At 45.2% G+C, this 25501-nt stretch overlaps 1 protein-coding gene across 1 annotated transcript in view; it reads left to right on the top strand.

The window, feature by feature from the left end:
• Positions 1-25188, top strand: part of GALNT8 (polypeptide N-acetylgalactosaminyltransferase 8) — a 40374-nt gene extending 15186 nt beyond the window's left edge. Inside the window, exons 5-11 of the mRNA XM_060254020.1 lie at positions 720-917; positions 4174-4288; positions 10270-10455; positions 13426-13563; positions 17777-17872; positions 20704-20871; positions 24030-25188. Of these exons, the coding sequence (XP_060110003.1) occupies positions 720-917; positions 4174-4288; positions 10270-10455; positions 13426-13563; positions 17777-17872; positions 20704-20871; positions 24030-24188 (1060 nt within the window). The 3' untranslated portion in view covers positions 24189-25188. The remainder of the gene's footprint in view (positions 1-719; positions 918-4173; positions 4289-10269; positions 10456-13425; positions 13564-17776; positions 17873-20703; positions 20872-24029) is intronic.
• Positions 25189-25501: the final 313 nt, after the last annotated feature.

Genomic DNA, 25501 nt, shown 5'->3' with positions numbered 1-25501 from the left:
GTGAGAGCCCAAAGCACTTTGGGGACATGCATTGTTGAATGCCAATGATCTCATATTATTGACAGTAAAACTTTTGCTTGGATGTATTTGGGAATTTTTCTGGAGGGCTACTCTGAGAAAGGAACGTGAATTGTGGGCCAAAGCCTCACTAAATGGGGTATAAGCCATTCGTTGGGACTAGATTTGGCCCAGAAGCCACCAGTTGTTGCCCTGTTAATGTAGATTGTTTTGATTCCATGTTGAGTGCTTACCATAGAGGTTGATGCCTTCCCCTCATGTTGTGCTCTGACTATGGTATTGAGAGGTTTACTGCCTCTGAATGTAGGTTCCCTTTCATCACAATGACTAGTAGCTACTCATTGATCTATTCTCTACACACCTGTCTAATCTCCTCTGGCAGCAAATGCCATAATTTAATCACGCACTGGGGAAAGAAATATTTCCTTTTGTCTGTCCTGAATCTATTGCCCATCACCTTTATCAGATCCTCCCAAGTTCTAGTGTTTTGGGATAGGAAGAAAAAGGGGATTCTTTGTCCACGTTGTCTACCCAATGCATAGCCTCTGTTGTTTTCTTCCCCTTACTCTTCTCTTTTCTACAGCTGAAAATTCCCAGTCTTCAGTCTTTCCTCATAAGAAAGATGTTACAACCCCTTAATCATCTTGTGTTTCTTACATACAATAAGTTATTTTTTACAGCATTCTATTAACTTACTGCAGGGCTGAACCCATTCTGTCTCGAATCAAGGAAGATCGCACTATTGTCATATCCCCAGTGTTTGACAAAGTCTGCTTTGATAACTTTGAACTTGTTCGGTACACTGAGGCTGCAGATGGATTTGACTGGGCCCTCTGGTGTCTCTACGAGTCAATCCCAACAGACTGGTATGGACTTGGAGATGAAACAGCACCAATCCGGTAAGTCAGAATAGTAAAGCTTTGTACTTCCACTTCTCTAAACAACAGGAAATTCCAGGGGCAGCTGAGAGCAGATGATTTTCTTTGTGAGTGACCACATATTGCTTTGTTTAAATAATAATAATAATAATTGAGAAGGAAAGCCAGTGCTTGTCATTTTCTGATATCAGAATGGCAAATCAGTTATTGGAGTCTTCCAGCTGGCTCCAGAATCTAAGAAACTGGTCTCTTCACTGGCTTAGGGTTGTCAGGCATGGTCTACCAACCAGTAAGAGCCAATTTGGCGTAGTGGTTAAGTGCGCAGACTCTTATCTGGGAGAACCAGGTTTGATTCCCCACTCCTCCACTTGGAGCTACTGGAATGGCCTTGGGTCAGCCATAGCTCTCTCAGAGTTGTCCTTGAAAGGGCAGCTTCAGTGAGAGTTCTCTCAGCCCCCACCTACCTCACAGGATGTCTGTTGTGGGGGAGGAAGAGAAAGGAGATTGTGAGCCACTCTGAGATTCAGAGTGAAGGGCGGGGTATAAATCCAATATCTTCTTCAAGAGAACTGTGGGGGGGGGCACAGAAGGCAGCTACTGGTGATGTTGGCAATGTACCTTCTGGGGACAGTGACATCACACCTCTCTAGGATTCACTGGAAATTCTAGTAAACCTCTAGAATTTTTGTTGATTCCCAGTGAAGTCTGATGATGTCACTTCTGGGTTTTCTTGGGAATTGATGACACGCCATCAGCTAAATTAATAAAGTCTGAGTCTAGTGGCACCTTTAAGACCAGCAATGCTTTATTCAAGGTATACGCTTTTGTATGCAAACACATGAATCAGACCCTTGTTCCATCAAGATCAGTATTGTCTCAGACTGGCAGTGGTTCTTCAGGGTCTCAGGTGGAGGTCTTTCACTTCACCTACTAATTTTAATTCCAAAAATGTTTATTGGCATAACAATAGCTTTTAAAAAAGGTAGCAATCAGCCTCTATGGCAACAAGGAGAAACAATTAAAGTACAATGATTTGTAATATTATATATAGCAGGGGAGGCCAACGGTAGCTCTCCAGATGTTTTTTGCCTACAACTCCCATCAGCCCCAGCCAGCATGGTCAATGGCTGGGGCTGATGGGAGTTGTAGGCAAAAAACATCTGGAAAGCTACCGTTGGCCACCTCTGATTTATAGTAATAATAGGACGAAGTGATAAAAGTTTGCAACAGAAATCCCAGATATTACAGTAATTAAAATGGTTATAGTAAAAAACCTTAACTATCCAAAGAGGAATCATAGATACACCTTATTTCTCTTACTCACTCACTCTTCCCCCCTTCCCTCTTTTCTTTCTGTTTTTTCTTGGCCCCTGAGTATATTTGTCAGGAACTCTGCCACCTGCTCAGTAACTTTGGGGTTTTTGTCTGCTAGCAAGAATTCAATGCCTTTCTTGGTCACAGGCTTAGAGAGTTGAAAAAGAGGACTTCACCTACTAGCTGATCCTTTTAACTGGAGATGCCAGGGACTGAACCTGTCGCCTTCTGCATGCCAAGCAGATATGCTACTAATGAGCCAGTCTTCATCTTGCACCAGCACTCCTCCATCAGCCTGCTGTGTGGGGCAAGATGAAGAATACCAGCTCTCCCCTCCCAAAGGAAAGATGATGAGGTGGCCATGAGAGAAATCATCATTGCATCCATCCCTCACCAGGTGAAGCTACATAGTGGGTGGAGGGAAAGAGGAGTCACACTTCACCTTTACTGCCACATGGGGGAGGAAAGGGGAGAAGAAGGTGCAACTTGCCCCCCAGGAGGAGGATAAAGGCGAGGCAGCCATGGCATAAGCCACTGCTGCTACTCCCTCCCTCCCTTGCCAAGCTCAGACAGACGTGAAGGGGAACACAACCTGCTAAGGTGGTAGAATAGCAGTTGGGAGCAAGATCAGGAGCTTCTGCTACCACCAACTCACTGGCAAGCAGGGGAAGGAAGAAGGCTGGATGTGTGCAGGGGTCATTTCATAGAAAAAGAGGTGCTAGAGCTCATTAGCACAGCCCATTTACGCAACTCATTTGCATATGCCACACATCCCTGACATGACTGGAAGGTGTACTAAATAGTATCAGCTCAGCATTTACCAGAAAAATTCTTCTGACTCCCATCATGCTTTTAAAAGTACTTTCTCCTATGTGCCCACAGTGGCATGATGAAGATTTCCATCTGCCTGCTTTATGTTTTGGTTATTTTCCCATTTTTTTGTGTGTGTGGGGGGAAATATTAGAAAGTTTGTCAAATCTTAAGAGTTCAGCAAAATTTTCACAGGAGGTTTGAACAATGGAGCCCAGGAGCAAGTATTGAGGAGGGGGGGGTAAGAAAAAAAGAGCACAATAAGATTTAGAGGTTTCAGATCTCTGCTCCTGTAAACTCCTGCCCACAATGAGGCCTGGATATGTTAGTGGGGGGGATGACTGGGGTTGATGCCTCATTGCTGCTGCCCCCACAGCTGTCGTATTATAGAAGAAGAAGATATTGGATTTATATCCCGCCCTCCACTCAAATCTCAGAGTGGCTCACAATCTCCTTTATCTTCTTCCCCTACAACAGACACCCTGTGAGGTGGGTGGGGCTGAGAGGTCTCTCGCAGCAGCCGCCCTTTCAAGGACAACTCTGCGAGACCTATGGTTGACCCAAGGCCATTCCAGCAGGTGCAAGTGGAGGAGTGGGGAATCAAACCCCGTTCTCCCAGATAAGAGTCCGCACACTTAACCACTACACCAAACTGGCTCCCAGTTACATAAAATATGAAGAGTAGGAATGTGACCAGGGAGGAAGAAACTGCTAACACCCCACCACCACCACTGGGAGCTGGTGAGTGGGTGAACCAGGTTGGCTGGCGTATAGGGGAAGGGAGGGGGAGGCAGTGGCGGAAGAGTTGTTGGAGGGCAAACTATCCTGGGAAGCGGCTTGCTCAGCAGGCAGGGTGAGGAAGGATGGGATTTCCCGCACCCTGTGAGCTTTGCGGGTCCCCACTTGTGGATTCAGTTTTAAACTTAGGGCACAATTTGTTGGAACAGTAAGAAAACAATGACACTCTTTCCCGTGAGAAATTTTTTTGTCCTCAAACTGTAAAATGCATGCTAGCATTCCTTCAGACATTCCAAATATATAACTGAAGTCTAAATTTAGTTTTAAATAACTGAGAACTCAATAAACCTGGTCCTGCACTATACACTGAACATGTAGTAAATATTCAGAAGGAAATCTTTCCCCCCCCATTCAGGAGCCCTTCTGTTATGGGAATATTTGCTGCGAACAGAGAGTTTTTGGGAGCGATTGGGGTACTGGATGGTGGAATGCATATATATGGAGGAGAAAATGTGGAGCTGGGCATCAGGGTAAGGTTTTCACTTTCTTTTTCTTCATAGTACATGATTTATTGCTCATAAGGGGAAACACGGAATTGGCTGGAAACTACTCTCAAACATTCTGCTTCAGAGCCTCCCATTCCAATGTGGACATGGAAGTCCATTTTCAGATAGGATGTCCCATTAGTTTCAATGGAGGCCAGTGATCAAAGAGAGGTGACCATGATATGTAATAAAAGAACCCCAGACTGGTGCATTATGACTCCCAGGTGGGCATTTCCTGTTTCATCTTGTCAGTCACAGCTGATCCTGAACAAATAACATAAGTGAAAAACATCCATGTACGGATCCTGTTGGAAACTTTAAATGTCACGAACAAACCTCACTATAACAACACACCCTTAATATATTTGTTTAAGGTGTAACTCACTTCCTGGCCTACGCTTGAGTGACCCTGAAACTCCAACAGGTCCAGAATGTGGCGACACGAGTCCTGTCAGACACACCATAGACGGCACATGTACAACCTGCGCTACGCCAGCTGCACTGGCTTCCGGTTGAATACCAAGTCAGATTCAAGGTCTTGGTTTTGATCTTTAAGGCCTTGAGCCCCAGCCTGGTGCAACTCTCTGCCAGATGACATCCGGGCCCTGCGGGGCCTTATGCAATTCCACAGAGCCTGTTCCTCCAAGCCTTTGATAAAGGACAGCAAGGGCTGGCCCCTTTCCTTCTTTTCTGTTCACCTCCTTCAGAAATTTTATCCCCCCAAATGCTCTGACAGTCTGGAACAGGAACTTAACTAGTGGGACACCATCATGGGCTTTTAGAGTTTTATTGGCTCAACTTTTTGAAATGTCTTAATTGGAATTTGATTTATATTGTTTTATCTGTTGTATATCACCCAGAGCCCGACCTTAACTGGGATGGGCAATTAAACAAATAACAACAGCAACAACAATAATAAATATTTTTTGTTGTCGTTACCCCACTGTTTAATGCAAGTTTCTACAGACAATCATGTGTCATAACAGTATCAACAAATTGGCCATTTTGGTGACAGAGACTTTTCCTGGAGGGCTGATTCTCTCTCTCTCTCTCTTTCTCACACACACACACATGCACTTTGGCTCCTGGAGTAGAAAAGCCAAAGAATGCCATTTTCACCCATGAAGTTTGAATGGGGCCAGGTTTTCCTGAAAAGCTCTAATGGAGCAACAGCTCTGTGCTCTTGCGCAGTTCCTATTCGTATTGGTGGGACCTGAACAGGAGAACAGATGCCGTGCTTGTCTGACCTGCTTGTCTCATACCTTGCCCTTCTTTCATGGCTCTCCAAACTAGCTGCCAGCTTGCTTCTGGCTACTGCCATCAATACTGCCATATTGATCCTGGAAAATGGTTTGGGTTTTTTTAATTGTGGGGTGGTGGTGGTGGTGCGCAAGTAGGTAGCCTCACCTAGGGTATCATAAAGCCTGGCACTGGCCCTGCTTCCAGGTGGGGCCTGGAGATCTCCTGCTTTTACAACTGATCTCCAGCTGGCAGAGATCAGTTCTCCTGGAGAAAATGGCTGCTTTGAAGGGTGGACTCTAGGGTATTGTACCATGCTGAGGCCCCTCCCCTCCCCAAACTCTGCCCTTTCCTAGCTCCACACCGAAAGTCTCCAGGGGTGCGGTCACATGTCACATTAAAAGCGGGTGTGTAGCGCTCAAATTTGAACCACTGAATTTAGATTCGATGTAGGGTCATTCAGACGAGCATCCAAGAATGCTACTCATTCTGTTGTTGAGCATTCAGACATCCAATACTATCACGCTCTTTTCTTGGAGCATGCGTGATCAGATGGTGATTTCTGGGAGGGGGGGGTCCATTGAACATGCGCCCAACTGTTTGGAGGTGGGAAATCAAACATTGCTTCAGAGGCAGGGGGGGAAGGGGGAAAGTTTCCGGAATTAACGTTGCCGATTCAAACCAAGGAACTGCCAGGAATTACTTTCCTAGAAATTGGCAGTAACAATGATATCTGGAAATCCTCCACATAAAAAAAAAGCTTTTTTTCTTATTCTGAATAGTGGGATAACGCCCCCCCCTCCGATCCTGTGTTGATTGGAGAAGCAGAAGCGTCACCTCAGATTCCTGGATGATCTGGCAATGTGCATGTCTGCTGGGGCTTTTTTAAAAAAAAAAAAAAAAGGTGGGAGGGGCGGTAAACATTCCAAGGGGCAGTATCGCGCGTGAGCTGTCCAAACAGGAAAAAGCCGATCTTGTGCTGCTTTTTTGAAAAAGGGCCGGACTTTCTGTGCTTTCAAATTAATGCGGCACTGATCCGCAGCAAGTCGGTATGACCCTGGATGATGCTTGATTGCCAGATGTGAATGTGTGGACGAACATATTTAATCCGTCAGCGAGTCAGAGCTGTGTCGCCACTAATGGTACATGTGACCGCACCCCAGGTATTTTCCAACACAGACCTGGCAACCCTGTGTGGTCATAAGCCATGTAGGGCTTTAAGGTTAGGACCAGCACCTTGAATTGGGACTGGAAACATACAGGCAGCCAATGCAGGCACGCCAGAACTGGTCTTATACATTTGGTCCTCTGGGTCCCAGTTATTAATCTAGCTACTGCATTCTGCATCAACTGTGGCTTCTGAACCATCTTCAAGGCCAGGGGTTCTCTGTCTGGATAAAGGTGCAACTGGGCCATCAGCCAAATCTGGTAGAAAGCACTCTGAGCCTCTGACGTCACCTGAGCCTCAAGCTGTGAACCTGCTCCTTCGGGGGAGTACGACCCCATCCAGAACAGGTTTTGTACTCGGTCAAGGGAATTGCCCACCAACGGTATCTAAAAACAGAACCTTGCCTAGGAAAGGAATATTTGCTCTTTAAGGCAGGATGGGACCACTCCCTCTTGTAAAAAGACATTGATGACTTCCCTGGTTATCCTTCCCTTGCTGGCTTTTATAAGCCAGGAGGGACAAACATTCAGTACTGAGGTGGTTGCATGAACCGATCCAAGCACCTTGTCCACATCCTTGAGCTGAAACTCATCCAATAAAACTGAAAGTTATCCAATAAAAACATTTTAAACCTCGGTTTTATGCGTGGATCTTGTTTGCACCCTGTAATTGCATCCAAGGTTTGTTTATAGCATTGCTGTGCCTTGCTATAAAGGGATAACGTGCTTGGGTTCTCCATCTGCTCTCTACACCATTCACAGCCATTTGAAACCCACAAACCTAGGAAGAAAGGAATGCTATATATGTAAGAATAGCATAGTTCAGGAGCTGTGGCCTTTTTTCAAGGCTGGTTTTGATTCATGTTGGCCAATCACACTTACCTGGAAGAAAGGTTTATCCAGGATACACCAGCACCAAACCCAATGCCATAAAGCAATAAGGTTGCCAGCCTTCAGGTGTGGCCTGGAGATCTCCCAGAATTACAACCGATCTCCAGACAACAGAGATCAGCTTCCCTGGAGAAAAGGGGTGATTTGGAGGGTGGTCCTCATATCCCAGTGAGGTCCCTCCTGTCCCCAAACCATGCCCTCTCCAGGTTCTACCACCCCGCCCCCCCAGTCTCCTGGTATTTCCCAACCCAGAGGTGGCAACTCTAACTATTTGACCAGTCCTTGCTATTCAAAAGCTGGGTGTGGTTCTTCTTTCTTATGAGCTGGTTTAGAGAAGAGGGCTGATTCACATGGCTCTTTTAGCCTGGTAGAATCTAGGCTCATGTGGTGAGCTAGTCATTTGAAGTGTGTCCGGATTAGCAGCCTATCCATGCTTAGTGATTCTAGGCCCCAGTCAAAAGTCCAGGATGGGAGTCTCAAAATCACTGCCACTCAACCACCAGTTGCCCTTGTTCAGGCCATGCCATGTGAGAGCTGGGCACAGGGTTGCCAGGTCTGACTCAGGAAGTATCTGGGGACTTTGGGGGTGGAGCCAGGAGACTTTCCCATTCCCTAAATAAATAAATAAAAATATAGCACTGGAATTCCCCTGAATACAGTTTTCATTTCCTCATTCTCTCTCTCTTTTTTTGGTCTACCTTGGCAGCTGTACTTCTACTAAATGAAATTTGTCATACCTCCCACAGGTCCCCTTGTCAAGCTTTGGAAGCATTTCCAAGTATGGCTTTTTAACGAGACATGCACACACACAAGTCAGCCAAAATAAACAGATTTTGATCTCACTGGAGCAATTTACTCACAGGAGTTGCTGAATGTAACAATCTACTATATTTCAACCAGTGTCTTCAGACAGGAACAGGAAAGGAGAGCAGCCTAAGGGGTGGAGTTTTCCTCCATCCCATAATCAGGTTCTAGCTAACTCTTTCCTATCCATTTTACTATAAAAATGACTTCTGAAACAAATGCAAAACAGAGGGATTCTGCTCTCTGCTTTTCTCACAGCTTCATACACTCATGGCTCTTCCTGCTCACCCCGCCCCTTGCTTTCAGTCCAGGAGGATGCAAAGAATAAATGGACATATGTCTGACATTAGAAATCACAACATTCAGTTATTAACCTAGCAGTGCTCTTACAAAGGAATTTCAAAAGGAGATTAAAAAGAGAGACTGCTGAATTACAATTGATAATGAAGCTCAAGACAATCCATTCTCCTGAACTGAACTGAAGGCTAGTTTTCCTTTCTTATTACCAATGTTTGCTATTATCATTTGGCATCTGAAATCACTCTACTCTCCAAGATATAAGAAACAATTTATGAGTTTAAATTCCTAATTAGAGTCTTTTTAAAAGGAAAAAAAAAAGAGATAGGAACAGATAAATCCATTCTTTAAAAAACCAACATTTTAGAATAAGTCAAAATAGTTTACGTTTTGCTTGTCGGGAGTTTACATTTTGCTTGTCGGGAGATTTCACTCACTCACCTTCCCTCTGAAGAAGACGCGTGCTTGCACACAAAAGCTTATATCTGGAATAAAATGTTGTTGGTCTTCAACCTGCCATCATGGACTCCAGCTTTTGTTTTTTCTCTCTCCTTCTGTCCTCCCCCTCCTCAAAAGAGGAGGAGCAGTTTCAGAGAAGGAAGTAGAAGCTTTGTCTCTCTCTGTGTGTGCGTGTGCGAGCATGAAAGAGACGGGGGACTTGTCTTTGTATCTCTCCTGCAAGAAGCAACCACGGATCTCTGTGTGTATGTTATAGAGGCGGGGGAGGGGGAGGGAGGCAAGAGGCAGGAAGCAAAGAGCCACTGAGGGAGCTGGGGGGGAAAGCAAGCAACGGTGTGGCTCCATCAGCAGCCCTGGATAAGGATACAAGAGGAAGAAGTTGCTTGGCAGCCAGATTTGAGCCCTGAATGGGCCACATGTTTGACACCCCTGTATAGGGCATTTATAGAGAGAGGGTCAGAGGAGTTGTTTTTTACCCATTTCTTTTGAAACCCTCACTCATTGTGGTGCTGTGCTAAAAGGATGCTCATAAACATTTTCTTTTTAATATATACTTTATAACTTTTGATGCTGGTAGTGGTTCTCTGTACCACACAAACCTCCACTGTCCTGGACATGCTATTTTAAAGGAAGCGCTAGGGGGAAGGCAGTCAGTTGACAGGAGTTATTCCTCCAGGGGGCACACAAGGTGGTAAACTGACCCCATGGTAACCAGGCACTGGGCAGTAGGTAGGGCCAGATTCTCCCCCAACATCATCAGTGCGATGATGTCATTTGCAGTGACATCATCGCGCCAGCAGCGTCGCATGCTGGTGGCTCTAGGAGCTTCCGGGAAAACTCTATGGTTTTCCCAGACGCTCTAGCAATTTGGGAGGGAAAACTCACTTGCGAGTGACGTCATTGCACCAGTCCCCCCCGGAGGCTGTGTGGAACTTGGCAACCCTACTTGTGGGAGGAATGTGTCACACCTCCAGATGTTCAACAGGAATCCCTCTTTTGATGTTTTTTTTTTAACCTTATCAAACTTTGTTAACACAGCTTGCACCGGTGATCAGACTGGAGAACGTGTAAGTGCTGATTTTATGAAACTCTTTTCTCTATGGCTGCAGACTTGGCAATGTGGAGGGAAAATTGAAGTCTTGCCATGTTCAAGGGTCGCCCACATTGAGAGAACTCACAAGCCCTACTTGATGGATTTGACCATTGCTATGAAACGGAATGCATTGCGTGTAGCAGAAGTGTGGATGGATGAGTATAAAAATATGGTCTACTACGCATGGAATATTCCTTTGGAGGTTACTGGATGACTTTATTTCTAATTAATACATACATATGAGACATGAATAACTGAAAGTTTATTTGCCTGAATGTTTACATTCTTAAAAATTCCCAGATGGGAGCCAGCATGATGTAGTGGTTATACAGTTGCCAGCTCCAGCTTGGAAAATACCTGGAAATTTGGGGGGGGGGGTGGAGCTTGAGGAAGGTAGGCATTGTGGACAGACTTCAGTGTGGTATAATTCCGTAGAGTTCTCCTTTCAAAGCAGCCATTTTCTCCGGGTGAAGTGATTTCTGTCTCCTAGAGATCAGTTTGTAATCCCAGGAGATCTCCAGCCACCACCTTAGGCTTAGCAACCCTAAGTGATTAAGAGAGGCAGACTCTAATATGGAGGACTGGGTTTGATTCCCACTCCTTCACATGAAGTAGGGTTGCCAGAACCCTGGTCTGGGCAGGGGTTCCCCCCCACCTTTGCAGGCTGGTGGGAGGAACCCCCACCTGCAAATGCCCCCAAATGCAGTGTAATGTTGTCACCCAAAGGTGACATCATCATACTGCCAATGTTGCATAGTGGTGCTTTAATTTTTGGGTAAGACTTTATGGTAAATTGGGCTCAAACCATAGTTTCCCTCAAAAACTAAAACATTGCTGCATGATGTCAGCAGCGCAATGACATTACTTCCAGGTGATGTCATTGTACTGCGTGCATAGGGTTGCCAAGTCCAATTCAAGAAATATCTGGGGACTTTGGGGGTGGAGCCAGGAGACTTTGGGATCAATTCCCCATTATACCCTATGAGAATCGTTCACATAGGGAATAATGAAGTGCTCAGCAGACATTTCCCTCCCCCCCTCCCACTCCGTTTCTGGTGAGTCTGAAGCAGGGGATTGGCTTCTCTACTCACAAGTTGCTGCCAACTTCTTCACAGCATCACAGACACACCATCCCAAGAGGAAGCCTTTCAATCAGAGACTGAAGTCTCCGGAGGTGCAAAGTCACACGGTCCTCTGGGGGCGGGGCTTCCCCCTGCTGGCCAGCTGACTGGGGGCGGGAAGGAGTCTGGGAAAGTGGGATTGGCAAGCCTATGCGTGCATGAAACACACATGGCAGAAGCTACCAGAAACACCCATAAATCCCCACACCAGCAGAAAGGTAGGATCTGGTGACCCTAACATGAAGACTGCTGAATAACTTTGGGCCAATAACAGTTTTCTCAGAACCCTCTGGAAAAGGAAAGGAAAGGTCCCCTGTCCAAGCACCAGTCGTTTCCGACTCTGGGGTGACGTTGCTTTCACAACGTTTTCATGGCAGACTTTTTTTTACAGGGTGGTTTGCCATTGCCTTCCCCAGCCATCTACACTTTCCCCCCAGCAAGCTGGGTACTCATTTTACCGACCTCGGAAGGATGGAAGGCTGAGTCAACCTTGAGCCGGCTGCCTGAAAAAACCCAGCTTCTGCTGGGGATCGAACTTAGACTTTTTTTTTTACGGGGTGGTTTGCCATTGCCTTCCCCAGTTCTCTACACTTTCCCCCCAGCAAGCTGGGTGCTCATTTTACCAACCTCGGGGCTTCTGTTGGGGATTGAACTCAGGTCGTGAGCAGAGGTTAGGACTGCAGTACTGCAGCTTTAACTCTGCACCACGGGGCTCTTCAGAACCCTCTGAGCCCCAAACAAATTTCAGAGCCAATTTCATGCAGGACTAGAATTCAAGGTAGGCTTAGGCTGCTCAGCCTATCTAATTGTTCTTCTCTTGGTGTCTCATTTAATCCTTCACTTGTTAGGTTAACAGTAACAAAATAGAAATATTTGAGAAAAAATAAATATCAGGTTATTTATTTTATTTTATTTTAATTAAATTATTATTATTGTATTATTGTGGTACCTTGTACTTGTCTGGACTATGGTACACTGATTAAAGTTGCCAACTGTATCTGGAGACCCAACAGGAGCATTTGGGGAGCGGGGACAATTCTTCAGCCTTGTACCAATGTACAATGTTCTAGTAGAAAATCATGGTTAAACCATAGAGTTTTTGGTGACTCTGCAGACATGGTGAATCCTAGAATGCTGCCACAGCATCATGATGTCACTTCTGGTTTCACACTGAAAATGGTGTCATGTGTTGGTGTGATGCTGAAAAGCTCCCCATTCTCCCCCACCGGCCTATCAGGTGGTGGCAGGAACAGGGCCCTCTTCTAACATTGATAGTAGAGGTGGCGTGTCATCTGTGGGGGTCAGTTTTTATCATGATTTAAAATTCCATGTTGGGTTTGTGTGTTCTTTCAAATTCTGGAATTTTGTCAACAGTGTCTTCAGATAAGTGCTAGAGTCACAACCAAAGTTACCAGGGAATGGCCTGGAAGTAGGGTTGCTAGCTAGTGCTCCATCCAGCATGACACAGGTTGGAGATATGAGGGGAGTGCCATTGGCATGATAACATTATGTCACTTTGGGGGGGAAACCTGGAACTGACTTTACACTGCTCGGAAAATCAGTGGAAAATCTATGGTTTTACTTGGGGTGGGGTGGCCTCACTTCTGGGTTTTTCCCTGAAGTGACATAACACCATTGTGCTGTTGGGGATTTCCGCCCCCCCCCCCCAAGTGCAGGTGGGAGTTGGGGTTGCCAGTGGGAGGTCTTTCCCCATAGTGGGAAACCTGGGAACTCCACTTGGAAGTACATGATATGGTAGCATTGTTAAGGCTAAGTAGGAATAGGATGTGGTCAGCTATTTGGTTTGGATGGGTCAATTATAAGCCATTCTGAGCTCCTTTTGAAAAATGATTATGCTTTTTCTTTACGTGTGTCTGATGAAGTGTGCTTAGAGAGCACATGAAAGCTTACATTCTGAATAAAACTTGATTGGTCTTAAAGGTGCACTTCACTCCTGCTTTGTTCAACTTGAATTTTAGATGTCTGTATTTAACCACATCAAGTTATTCTGCACCAAATGTAATACATTTAATTTCATACTTTCCTTCCAGAATCATGGAGTAGACTTTGGAGATGTTTCTTCTAGAAAAGAACTTAGGAAGAAACTGAATTGTAAAAGCTTTGATTGGTATATCAAAAATGTGTATCCTAACTTAGTACCTCAGACTGCCATTGTGGCCTATGGAACAGTAAGTGAACACCAGCATTTCTCAAGCAAATAACTCAATTCCGGAATGCATTTTTACGCATTTAGAACTACCCCATAAAGAAAAATCTGGATATTTTATTTATTATATTTATTTGTTTATATCTTCAACTTGATTAATTGCCCCATTCCAACCAATGCTGGGCTCTTGGAGACGTACAACATAGTTGATAAATATAAACATTTAAAAACAGTAAAATTAATTAGAATAACCATTATAAATCCTGATGGTGTCCTATTAAAGTTTTCTAATTCAGATTTCTGGATGCAGCATCAAGGGGGGGGACTCCTGAGGGGTGGGAGGGGAGGGGTACCAGCTCGGCAACCATCGCTGTCCTTAATTGAAAGCCTGGCGGAACATCTCTGCCTTACAGGCTCTGTGGAACTGTAAAAGATCTTGCAGGGCCCTGATATTCTCCGGCAGAGAGTTCCACCAGATCAGGGTCAGGATTGAAATAGTCCTGGCCTTTGTTGAGGACAGCTGGACCTCTTTAGAGCCAGGGATCATCCCTAAGTTTTGACCAGCAGAGCGTAATGCTCTTCCAGAGACATAGGAGAGAAGGCAGTCCCGTAGATACATCAGTCACAGACCACTCAATAGGCTTGCCAATCCCCAGGTCCCAGCGGGGGTTCTTCCGCTTTCCCAGGCTCCTTCCTGCCCCCAGTCAGCTGGCCGGTAGGGGAAGCCCCGCCCCCAAAGCCACCATGTGACTTTCCTCCTCCGGAGGCTCCAGTCTCAGATTGGAAAGGCTTCCTTTTGGGATGGGGTGTCTGTGTTACTTGGAAGAAGTTGGCTGCAACTCATGAGTAGAGAGGCCAATCCCTCACTTCAGAGTCGCCAGAAACGGGGGTGGGGGGGAACGTCTGCTGAGCACTTCATTATTCCCTATGTGATCGATTCTCATAGGGTATAATGGGGAATTGATATGGAAGTTTCGGGGGCTCTGGGGGAGCTGTTTTTTGAGGTAGAGGCACCAAATTTTCAGTATAGTATCTAGTGCCTCTCCCCAAAGTACCCTTCAAGTTTCAAAACAATTGGACCAGGGGGTCCAATTCTATGAGCCCCAAAAGAAGGTGCCCCTATCCTTCATTATTTCCTATGAAAGGAAGACAGTTAAAAAGGTGTGCTGTCCCTTTAAATGTGATGGCTAGAACTCCCTTGGAGTTCAATTATGTTTGTCCATGCCCTTGTTCCTGGCTTCGCCTCCAATGTCTCCTGACTCCACCCCCAAAGTCCCCAGATATTGAATTGGACTTGGCAACCCTACCACTCAAGGACTTAAAAGTCATAACCAATACCTTGAACCTGACTTGGTACTTATTATATACTGGGTTCGAAGCATGAGGACACCACGAGGTATTGATTTCAGCTTTTTAATAAGTGATTCAGCATCACAAGACAGAAAATGGAAACTGAAGGTGCCCCTATCCTTCATTATTTCCTATGAAAGGAAGACAGTTAAAAGGGGCCTATGGCCCTGCTTATATGCATGCAATTAACCCCACCCCAAAACCCATTAAACACACTATAGGTTAACTGCTGGCCCATGATAGGCCACCTTCTTGGATCCTGGTGGCTATTGTTCTTGGGTCTCAAGCTCAGCCAAATCTCAGCTGGCCCTAAGGCCAAACTCCAGTCCCAATACATAACAGTACTCAAACAGAAGCCAGTGCAGCTGGCGCAGCACAGGTTGAATGTGTGCTGTCCTAGGCATTCCCATCAGAACTCATGCAGCTGCATTCTGGACCCATTGGAATTTCCGGGTCAGACTCAAGGGTAGGCCAACGTAGAGTGAGTTACAGTAGTCTAGTCTGGAGGTGACCATTGCATGGATTACTGTGGCTAGGTCCAAGCAAGATGAGGGGGGGGAGCCAGTTGCCGAGCTTGGCGGAGGTGGAAAAATGCCACTTTAGCAATATGCGTAACTTGAGCCTCCATTGAAAGAGAGGTATCCAGTGTTACTCCCAAACTCTCAACGGTTGGTGCTGCAGTTAAAGGCACCCTGTCAAGAGCCGGCAATCTATTTTCCAAATCCAGCTCTGCTCCCCCCCCCCCAGCCAGAGAACCTCTGTCTTTGATGGATTCAGCTTCAATCTGCTCTTCCACAATGAGCTCATCATGGCCACCAGACCCTTGGTCAAAAATTAATCAAACAGGGTTAAGCTTGGGGAAGGGATCCTGTGACAGCGGGGTCAACAACTGAAGGGCATCTTCACTTAGGGCTGCCAAGTCCAATTCAAAAAATATCTGGAGGGGCAGCCAGGAGCAAGGGTGTGACAAGCAGAACTGAACTCCAGAGGGAGTTCTGGCCATCACATTTAAAGAGACTGCACACCTTTTCAATGCCTTCCTTCCTTAGGAAATAATGAAGTTTAGGGGCACCTTCGTTTGCGGCTCAAAGAATTGGACCCCCTTGCCCAATCTTTTTGAAATTTGGGGGGTATTTTGGAGAAAGGCACAGGATGCTATACTGAACATTTGGTGTCTCTACCTCCCAAAACAGCTTCCCCAGAGCCCCAGATACCTCAGATATTCCCCATTATTTTCTATGAGAATAAGTCTCCATAGGGAGACTTATTCCCCCCACTTTCTGATGACCCTGAAGTGGGGGGGAGGGCCTCTAAACCGGGGGGATCCCCTGCCCCCACCTGGGGATTGGCAACCCTATCTTCACCAGACCAAATTAGGTATCCATTGTGGATGATCAAGCACTTCCATACACATGTCCCCTCCCCTCCTTCTTAATTGCCACTCCAGTAAGAAGTTTTGCTTCTGTAAAAAGGCCATTAGTGTGATTTTACAAATATTTGTATGTAATGTCTGCTTTGGCCCTGAATTAAGGGACTCATAGCAGGGAATCCCTTGTTGATCCTAATGTGAGACGTGTATGCATAGGAGAGGACATGTTCTCTAATCACAATATGCATTGAAAACCAGATTTATCTCTCACCTGATCCACTTTTATAGAAGATCTTGTCAGTGGCCCCTCACACCCACCCACCCATTCTGGAATGGTCCTGTCTACCTCCACAACATTCCTAGCAAGTGACAATGAAGACTTTTAGCAACTATACACGTTAAGCATTTTATACAACAGACTTCAACTTTCTGCTTAATACGCTTTGCCTTTCCACATCCAACCCTGGAGACCCAAGTTCTGTGAGGAAAGCTGAAGAACCTCCACCAGGTTTCTGATTACCCTCACCAAATTACAATTCCCAGGATGCTTTGGAGGAAGCCAAAATAGTGAATTCAGTGTAAAATGGGGATTTGTTTGTAGTGGGGAAGACCTGTGGTCTTATGTCTCTGCTTATAATGAAGAACTTGGTGACTTGTTGGCTGGATGCCCTAGGGTTGCTGGACAAATTGCTGGATGCCCTAGGGTTGCTAGGTCCAGGTTGGGAAATGGCTGGCGATCAGGGGATGGATCCTTGGGACGGTGGGGTCTGGGGAGGGGAAAGATCTCAGGAGGGTATAATACCACAGAGTCTGCAAAAACTACAGTTTGCTCCTGGTCTCTGTTGTCTGGAGATCAGTTATAATTCTGAGAGATCTCCAGGCCCCACATGGAGGTTGGCAATCTTATGACCCTAGGGACATGGAGACAGAACCTTTGAGAAGACAATGCAAACTACGCCTCCCCAAATTTAAATTTGTAATACAAAGGCAACCAAATCCAGATTCCCTTGGTTCTTTTTACTTAACCAGTACCTTGAAGATTTAGGGTTGCCAGCCTCCAAGTGTGGCCTGGAGATCTCCCGCTTTTACAGCTGATCTCCAGCTGGCAGAGATCAGCCCCCCTGGAGAAAATGGCTGCTTTGGAGGGTGGACTCTGTGGCATTCTACCATGCTGAGGCCCCTCTTCTCGCCAACCCTCCCCTCTCCTGCATACACCCCCAAAGTCTCCAGGTATATTCCAACATAGGCCTGGCAGCCTTAAATGTGGTGGAGGATCTTGTGTGTTTAGCAAAGCCAATGAACAACCTTGTAGTTGTGTTGTCAGACCTTAAGAAGACCAGTTTGCCCTGTCTGTCTTCAAAGGAATCTTTTATATTTATTGACCATTCACCGGCCTTGTAATAGTCTCAGCATATCTTGACAATGAAGTCAAGTTTTTAAGGTGTTCTGCATATCATTGTTTCTAACTTTAATAGTTGTAAAGCCAGTCTTTTAGCAAGTTTCCTTTACCTCACAGATGAAAAATGCATTAAAGAAGGACATCTGCATAGATCAAGGACCAATGCCTGGAAATACTCCCATAATGTATGGCTGTCATGGATACAACTCACAGGTAATTGTAAGATGAATATTGGTTAGGATTGGCTTCTGCTGGGTTCTTTCACTAAATGCTGAAGATGATAACCATTTTCTACAAGTGATAACTGCTGTTTCAAATTACCTAATGGAAACGAAATTTATTTCCAGTGTTCTCCAGTCATGCAGTCTGCAGATCTACAACTTCATTTGAGTTGTGTTCTGCTAAGGGGTCAATAAAGTATCTAGCTGTAACCGGGTGTGTGTGTATTAAACATCACATAGTGGGATCAAGAGGTTCACTTTCTCTCAGGTCTTTCACAACAAAGTCTCTTCATACTCCTAGTTAAAAAGTGGCTTGTTCCTGTGGCCCTTTGGTAGAGTAGGGCAAATAGATCTCTCTGTATGAGTTACAGGCAAGCCCTTCTATCATGACAGTAACCAGGTGCAAGTGTGTGTGTGGGGGGGTGGGGGAGTGTCCATTAATTCTTCTAAATCTATCACCTGATTTTGGAGTTCCAGATAGGCTTCCCAACCCTCCCGCCCTGGCGGGGGACCCCAGGATTTCCACCCTCTTCCCCCGCTCCCCAAAAAAATGGAAGCAGGGGGAGAGGGGGGAAACGGCGCCGGGGAGCATGGCGAGTCGCCCGGAGGCCGCAGCACTGCTGCCGCCCCCTCCCCGCCCACCGCAGTTGCTTCTCTGAGATGGGCCCAGGCTGAGCCCATTTTGGAGGAGCAGCCAAGAGACGGCAGCAGCGCAGGGGAAGGCGAGGCAGGCCAGGAGCATGGCGAGCCACGAATTCGGGCCCTTCTAGGACCCGGACTTGCGGCTCACCACGCCCCCAGCCCGCCTCCACCACCCCTCCACTTCCACCCCAGAGGCGGAGCGGGTGAGGCCGCCGCACCACTGCCGCCTCTTCTCCACTCGCCGTGGCTGCTCATGCTGAGCCCATCTTGGAGGAGCAGCACGGCGAGCGAAGAAGAGGCGGCAGCTGCGGGGCGGCTCGCCACGCTCCCCGGCGCTGTTTCCCCCCCTCCCCCTAGCTTCACCCAGTGTCTCCTGGCTCCACCCCCAAAGTCTCCTGGCTCCACCCCCAAAGTCCCCAGATATTTTTGGGGTTCGACTTGGCAACCCTAGTTCCAGATGGCCAGATCTGATTTTCTCACATGGAAATGATGCACATTTTTTTGTTCTCTGTGTTCACTGGCAACCTTTTCACTCTTGTGCACATGCACATACTCCAAACAAAGCAAGCTTTATGTTGGTTGTACATATGGTTGTATCTAAATTCTTTGGTGTGATGTTTTATTGGTGTGCAGAAGGTCAATGGGACTTCAGTAAAATACTATGCAATATGAGTCTTTAGACATGGACATGAACCAATGCATGAATCACAATTTGTGCACAAATCCAGCCAATTCATGGTTCGTTCTGACGTGGCTTGGACCTTGGTGCTTCATTTGGTTTGTTTTTGCAGTTTGTTCTCCTAGACAATGCCCAGGGTGAACTTCTGGAAGCCCTAAAAACACCCATAGCAGTTGTCCATACCTTGATTGGCAGCTCTGGGAGCCAACCACAGAGCTCTCATTCTGTAGCACAAAGAGAGAAGAGTTAGTTGTTGTGAGAGCTGAAGCTGAGCTTTCCTCGGGGCACTGACTTTGGGGAGCTATAACTCAGACATTCCAAATCCAATTTCACCAAACTTAGGGGGTGGGTGGAGGAGAGCCTGTTGAAGACTCTTGGTGAATTTTCCACCTTCTGAACCAAACAAACCAATGAACCATGAACTGGTTCAGAAATCAAACAAATCACAAAACGAAATGAACCACGATTTCCCTGGTTTGTTCCCATGCCTAGTCTTGATGCAATCATACATATGACTGCAGTTTTTTTTACCATGTTTGTCATGGTGTGTAGAAGTAAGAGAGGGGGATGACAATGAACTCAAGGAAGTACAAGTTGTTCCATGTTTCAGTTCTGGAAATAATATGAGAAATACTCCTAGTTAAATTAGAATTCCTGAATAGCAGAACAGAGCACAGAATAAGGAGGGAGAACTCTGTTTATCCCTTTTGAGTTCTTCTTCGCAGCTCCCTGAGGAGTGTTAATCTAGGGATTACCAGTTAAAGTGCAAGCACATTTGGTGAGCCACCTTCATAGCTGAGCAGCAGTTTGAACCACAGTATCCTACATATAATAAGAGCCCTGTGGTGCAGAGTGGTAAAGCTGCAGTACTGCAGTCCTAAACTCTGCTCATGACCTGAGTTCGATCCCGGCGGAAGCAAGGTTCAGGTAGCCAGCTTGAGGTTGACTCAGCCTTCCATCCTTCCGAGGTCAGTAAGATGAGTATCCAGCTTGGTGGGGGGAAAGTGTAGATGACTGGGGAAGGCAATGGCAAACCACCCCATAAAAAATCTGCCATGAAAACGCTGTGAAAGCAATGTCACCCCAGAGTCGGAAACGACTGGTGCTTGCACAGGGGACTACCTTTTACCTTTATCCTACAGATTCTTGTGCTCCCCCCTCCCAGTTATTCAGTTTGATCCTGCTGGTCCATTTCTCAAGCAGAGGTGCTTTCTTGCATCACTTTCTTAGAGCATCTTACACCAGGAGAAGTCCTTTCCACTGGGGAAAATCACCCTCCACTAGCAGGACAGGTCCCAGGGAATCCAACCCATCATTTTCTAAGTCTCTGTCCAGATTTTAAAAGCAATCAATCAAAGGGTGGACTAGCAATGGACTGAGTCCAAAAAGCCCAACCCCACTGAATCTGGCTTTTGTACTGGATACTATTCCACACTGCTGTCTGCTGATGATGTCAGGTTAACAAAGATGTTACTAAAATGCCCTGTAATGTTCTTTGCCAGTACATATTCTACCACAGCACTGGAGAGATCTATGTGGGAAATTTAAGATCTCAGCGCAGTATGGTTGATCGATGCTTGGTTGATACAAGCCAAGGAGAGCTGCCCTTTCTAGAGCAATGCAATGAGGCTTTAAAGAAGGGCCTGAACATGCACTGGGATTTCAGACAGGTAAGATTCTATACTCCACAGTGTCTTAAATAATTCAGAAAGAACAAAGATTTAGGACATACGTTTCTTAGGAACAAGTTGCTAGGTTGTCTTCTCCTAGCAAAGCTGCATTGTGATTCTCTGGATCAGAAAATTCTGTGGAACAACGATGCCTTAATGTCCTATAAATGCTGCTCGCTTTGCATTTGCCATTGCTAAAAGTGGTGGTAGAAAGTGCCATCTGTAACGTTTTGCCCAAGTACAATCTCCTTAGGTGGTTCAAAAGAAATGTTAATGATGAGTCTCAAAGCAAACATTAATGGCATGCATTGCAAGTCCAGTCTTGCCAGACTGAAGTGGATTGGCAAACCTTTAACACTTATAGGTTACAACATAATGGCTCTCCTTTTCCTGCACCTGCCAAAAGTCTTTTGAATTAATAAAGTCCTTTCTCAGGCCTCAGTGTTATCTCCCATCAATGTCACATTCCACATACTCTTCCCCTTTCAGTTGGTTCCTATCAGTGTTACCCAGGGAGACCAGATTAGAGTTGTCTCCCTGTGCTCCTCTTCCACCTGCAGGCCTGGAACATCCCACAGCACACAAAATACTAAAAAACTAAAGAAATCAATGGGTGTTAGTATTCATGGATATAGTCACAGTATACAATGTACATCAGTGGTCCCCAAACTTTTTGGTACCAAGGCCAGTTTTGTGGAAGACAATTTTTCCATGGACTGGGCGGAAGGGATGGTTTCAGGATGATACAATTGTGCACTTTATTTTGGTGTGGTGGTTAAGCGTGCGGACTCTTATCTGGGAGAACCGGGTTTGATTCCCCACTCCTCCACTTGCAGCTGCTGGAATGGCCTTAAGTCAGCCATAGCTCTTGCAAGAGTTGTCCTTGAAAGGGCAGCTGCTGCAAGAGCTCTCTCAGTGCCACCCACCTCATAGGGTGTCTGTTGTGGGGGAGGAAAATAAAGGCGATTGTGAACCACTCTGAGATTCAGAGTGGAAGGCAGGTTACAAATCCAAAGTCTACTTATTATTATTATTATTACTACATTATAATATATAATAAAATAATTATACAACTCACGGCCTGGTTGCCAACAGGGTACATACTGGTACTGGGTTGGGGACCCCTGGTGTACATCATATAGATGCAAAGGCAACAACATGATACTAATGGATCATTCATGAGCAAGGATAATAATACCAACAAAAAAAAACAGCAGTGGCATCTCAAGCTATCAAGTCTCAGCTGCTTTATGGTGATCCTGGGGATTTTCAAGGCAAGGGGCATTCAGAGGTGGTTAGTAATTGCTTGCCTTCTTGTCACAACCCTGGTATTCCTCAGAGGTATCCCATCCGAATACTAGTGAGGCTGGTCCTGCTTAGCTTAGCATCCAAGAGCTGACAAGATCAGGCTAGTCTGGGCTATCCAGGTCAGGGCAAAATGAATAATTATCAAGCTGGTACAGTTTTCTACAGAACTGATATAGTTTTCTAAAGTAGGGATACTGATGTGGCTAATCTAGCAGCAATGGAGTAACATCTGTATTCTTGATTATACTTAGGAGCAATATATTCAAAAGCAAATAAGTTTTCTAATTTTGCTGCTTGTCTTTCAAACATGAAGGAATTCAAAACATTTATATGCCACTTTTATATGGCAGGTATGCTGAGCAGTATAACTTCTGTAAAGTTCAATATTCGAGCAGGGCCATTTTCTCTCGTCTGCAATAAATTTGGCAGAAAGGAACCTTTGAATGAGGGCTACAGTCCCTGAGAATTATACTCCTGATATAATTCCTTCCTGATAGGATGGAAGATATTATTTCCTATTCGCAGATCTTTTTTTATAGCAGGAACTCATTTGGATATTAGGCTCCACCCCCTGATGTAGCCAATCCTCCAAGAGCTTACAGGGCTCTTAGTACAGGGCCTACTGTAAGCTCCAGGAGGATTGGCTACATCAGGGGGTGTGGCCTAATATGCAAGGAGTTCCTGCTACAAAAATAGCCCTGCCTATTTGGCAGAAATTTGGCAGGGAGAATCCTTTGGGTCAGGGATAGAGTTCCTGAGAAGTTCATCCTGATAAGATGGAGGATATTAGCACCTATTTGTCTGACATTTGGCAAGCAAAACCCCATTGGTGAGGGGCACAATCCATGTGAACACATAGAACTGTCTTCGGTGGGAAGGGCAGGATATAAATTGAAATAAACTGAAACTGAAACTGTCTTATATGGACCATTGGTGGACCTCCTAATGGCACCTGTTTTTTTGGCCACTTTGACAGTGTTGGACTGGATGGGCCATTGGCCTGATCCAACATAGCTTTTCTTATATTCTTATGTCCATCAAGATCAGTTTGGGCTACTCTACTGTGTCTGATAAGCAGCTGTCCAGGGTCTTTGGTGAATGGTTTGCACATCACCTTTGATGTAATTCTTTTTTAAAAATCTGGAGATGTTGGGGATGGAACCCTGGGCATTTGAAATGCAGCTTCAGTGTCTGCATGATCATCATGCAGCAAAATGCCACAGCAAATAGAAGCTGAGTACCCAAGGCTGGGGGACAGGCCCAGAGACTCCTTCTAGAGTCCATTTTGTTTATTCTCACAACAAGCCTTGTTCCTACTATGCCTATATTTTGATAACTGTTGAATCAATAGAAACCATTCTTTCATTACAAGCCAGCAATGCTATCAAAAACATGACATCCACTGAGGTATGATTGTATGTCAGTTATCAAACTGTAAAATATCAGCTGTCAAAATGAAAATATTGAAAACCAAGGACATTAAATATAGCTGTGCACATTGAATATTTGATGTGTATTGAAGAAATTCTTCACCACCAAAAAATATCTGGAGAATATTCAAAAGCAAAAATTGCAGAGGATAATTTTAAGAAGTTTTTGTTTTAGACAAATTTATTTGGACTCTTAAACCTATGGGGATTAATGTTACATGGTATGGAGAATAAAGAATGCATTATGTAATAATCATTATTGTACACATAAATATAATATATTTTTAAAATGTAATGTAAGAAGACTTTTAGAACACATTTATTCAAACTGTCATGATTTACATTTTGTTTCTACCTGTATTTGTGGAAATTCGACAATAAATATATTTTTTAATCTTATTATGATTTTGCATTTTCTAGGGAGCAGCTGTAATCAACAGGAAAACTAAAAGATGTCTTGAAATTGTGAAAGACCAAGGGGCATCAGTTTACAGACTTGTTTTGCAAAACTGTACGGGTCAAAAGTGGACCATTCAACATACTGTGAAAGACTGGGGTAGCAAAGGAACTGCTGGATAATTCATATTGTTCAACTGAACAAGCAGATAATGTAAGATTTTAAATACCCACTTGGGAAATAGAAAATTTGGACAAGGAAATGTTGAGTATTAGGGGAACATGAAAAATAGACAGTCTTGTTGGAAAGCATGCTGCTGAACTTTTGCTGCTGGGAAATCAGTTTCTAAGCGTATAGGAGCCTACCTTGGATCCAGGGCCAGCCCTGCCATTAGGTAAACTAGGCGATTGCCTATGGTGCCAGCCTTCTCGGGGAGCCGAATTGGGTGCCCACTATGACTTGGTGATGTTATCTGCACAGGGGGAGTGTCAGAAGTTAACCTTGCCTAGGTTGCCAGACAGTCTGGGGCCAGTCTTGCTTGGATCAGAACTACAACATGAAGGAAGAAAAGGCTTCTCTCCCCCTCATTCTTTGCCCAATCCAAATTTGCCCTGGGGGTGCTATTTGCCCCTTTGTGGGGTGCACACTGGGGCACTGCAGCCATTTTGGGTCAGCAAAACAGCAAGAGAGGGAAGGCAGAAACTCCTTTTTGTCCACTGAGCTCTTGATTGAAATTGTGCCCCCACATGCTTGGGAACTGAGCTTCCAGAAGGGAACCCACAGCTGGCATGTGGCTGACAGAGAGTCAGTTCCACAAATCCAAAATGAACCCATGGAAAAGATAACCAGAATTTTTCACTCTTTTATCTTAAACTGGTTCCCCATTTCCATACTGATTGTAGTTGCTTGGTCTTCCCTTTTGAATTCTTTTTAGCAAGTCAGTTTGGATGAAAGTTTCCAAGTTCATTCTGCAATAATGTTAGACATTTCCTACCTTTTCTCAAAATGCCTCACCGAACAGTTTAAGAGTTATACTTGCTTTTATTGTAGCAACATCACAGTTGTTGGTTCACCAGCATCTAGCACTTTCCCCAAATCCCTGATTTCTTTGTTTTTAGAATTTTCAAATGAGTTGAAAAAAGTTTTCTTGATAACTAAACAATAAATACATAGTTAAGATTTTTATCTCCAGTCAAATGAATTTTGCAAGGTTCTGAGGAATGACATATTTTTAAAAAGTCTAACAAGAGAATGTTGAGTTGGATCCAGACGTGGTTGGACATTTCCACTGATTTCCCTGTCCCACTGCTGGCCGTTTTCACATTGTTCCTCAGGGTCCCCGTTCCCCCAGGAAGCAGCATGTGGTGGAGATCAGTAGACTGCAGTTGGGGCAGAGGATGTGGGGAGGAGGCAGGAAAGTTCCATTCCATTCTGCTTAGCAGAGTTAGCCTGGATCCAACCCATTATGTTATGAGATGCATTATATTAATTTCAG

Source organism: Heteronotia binoei, chromosome 14, assembly GCF_032191835.1.
Source record: "Heteronotia binoei isolate CCM8104 ecotype False Entrance Well chromosome 14, APGP_CSIRO_Hbin_v1, whole genome shotgun sequence".
Lineage (NCBI taxonomy): Eukaryota > Metazoa > Chordata > Lepidosauria > Squamata > Gekkonidae > Heteronotia > Heteronotia binoei.
This window is presented reverse-complemented; position numbering and strand designations above follow the sequence as displayed.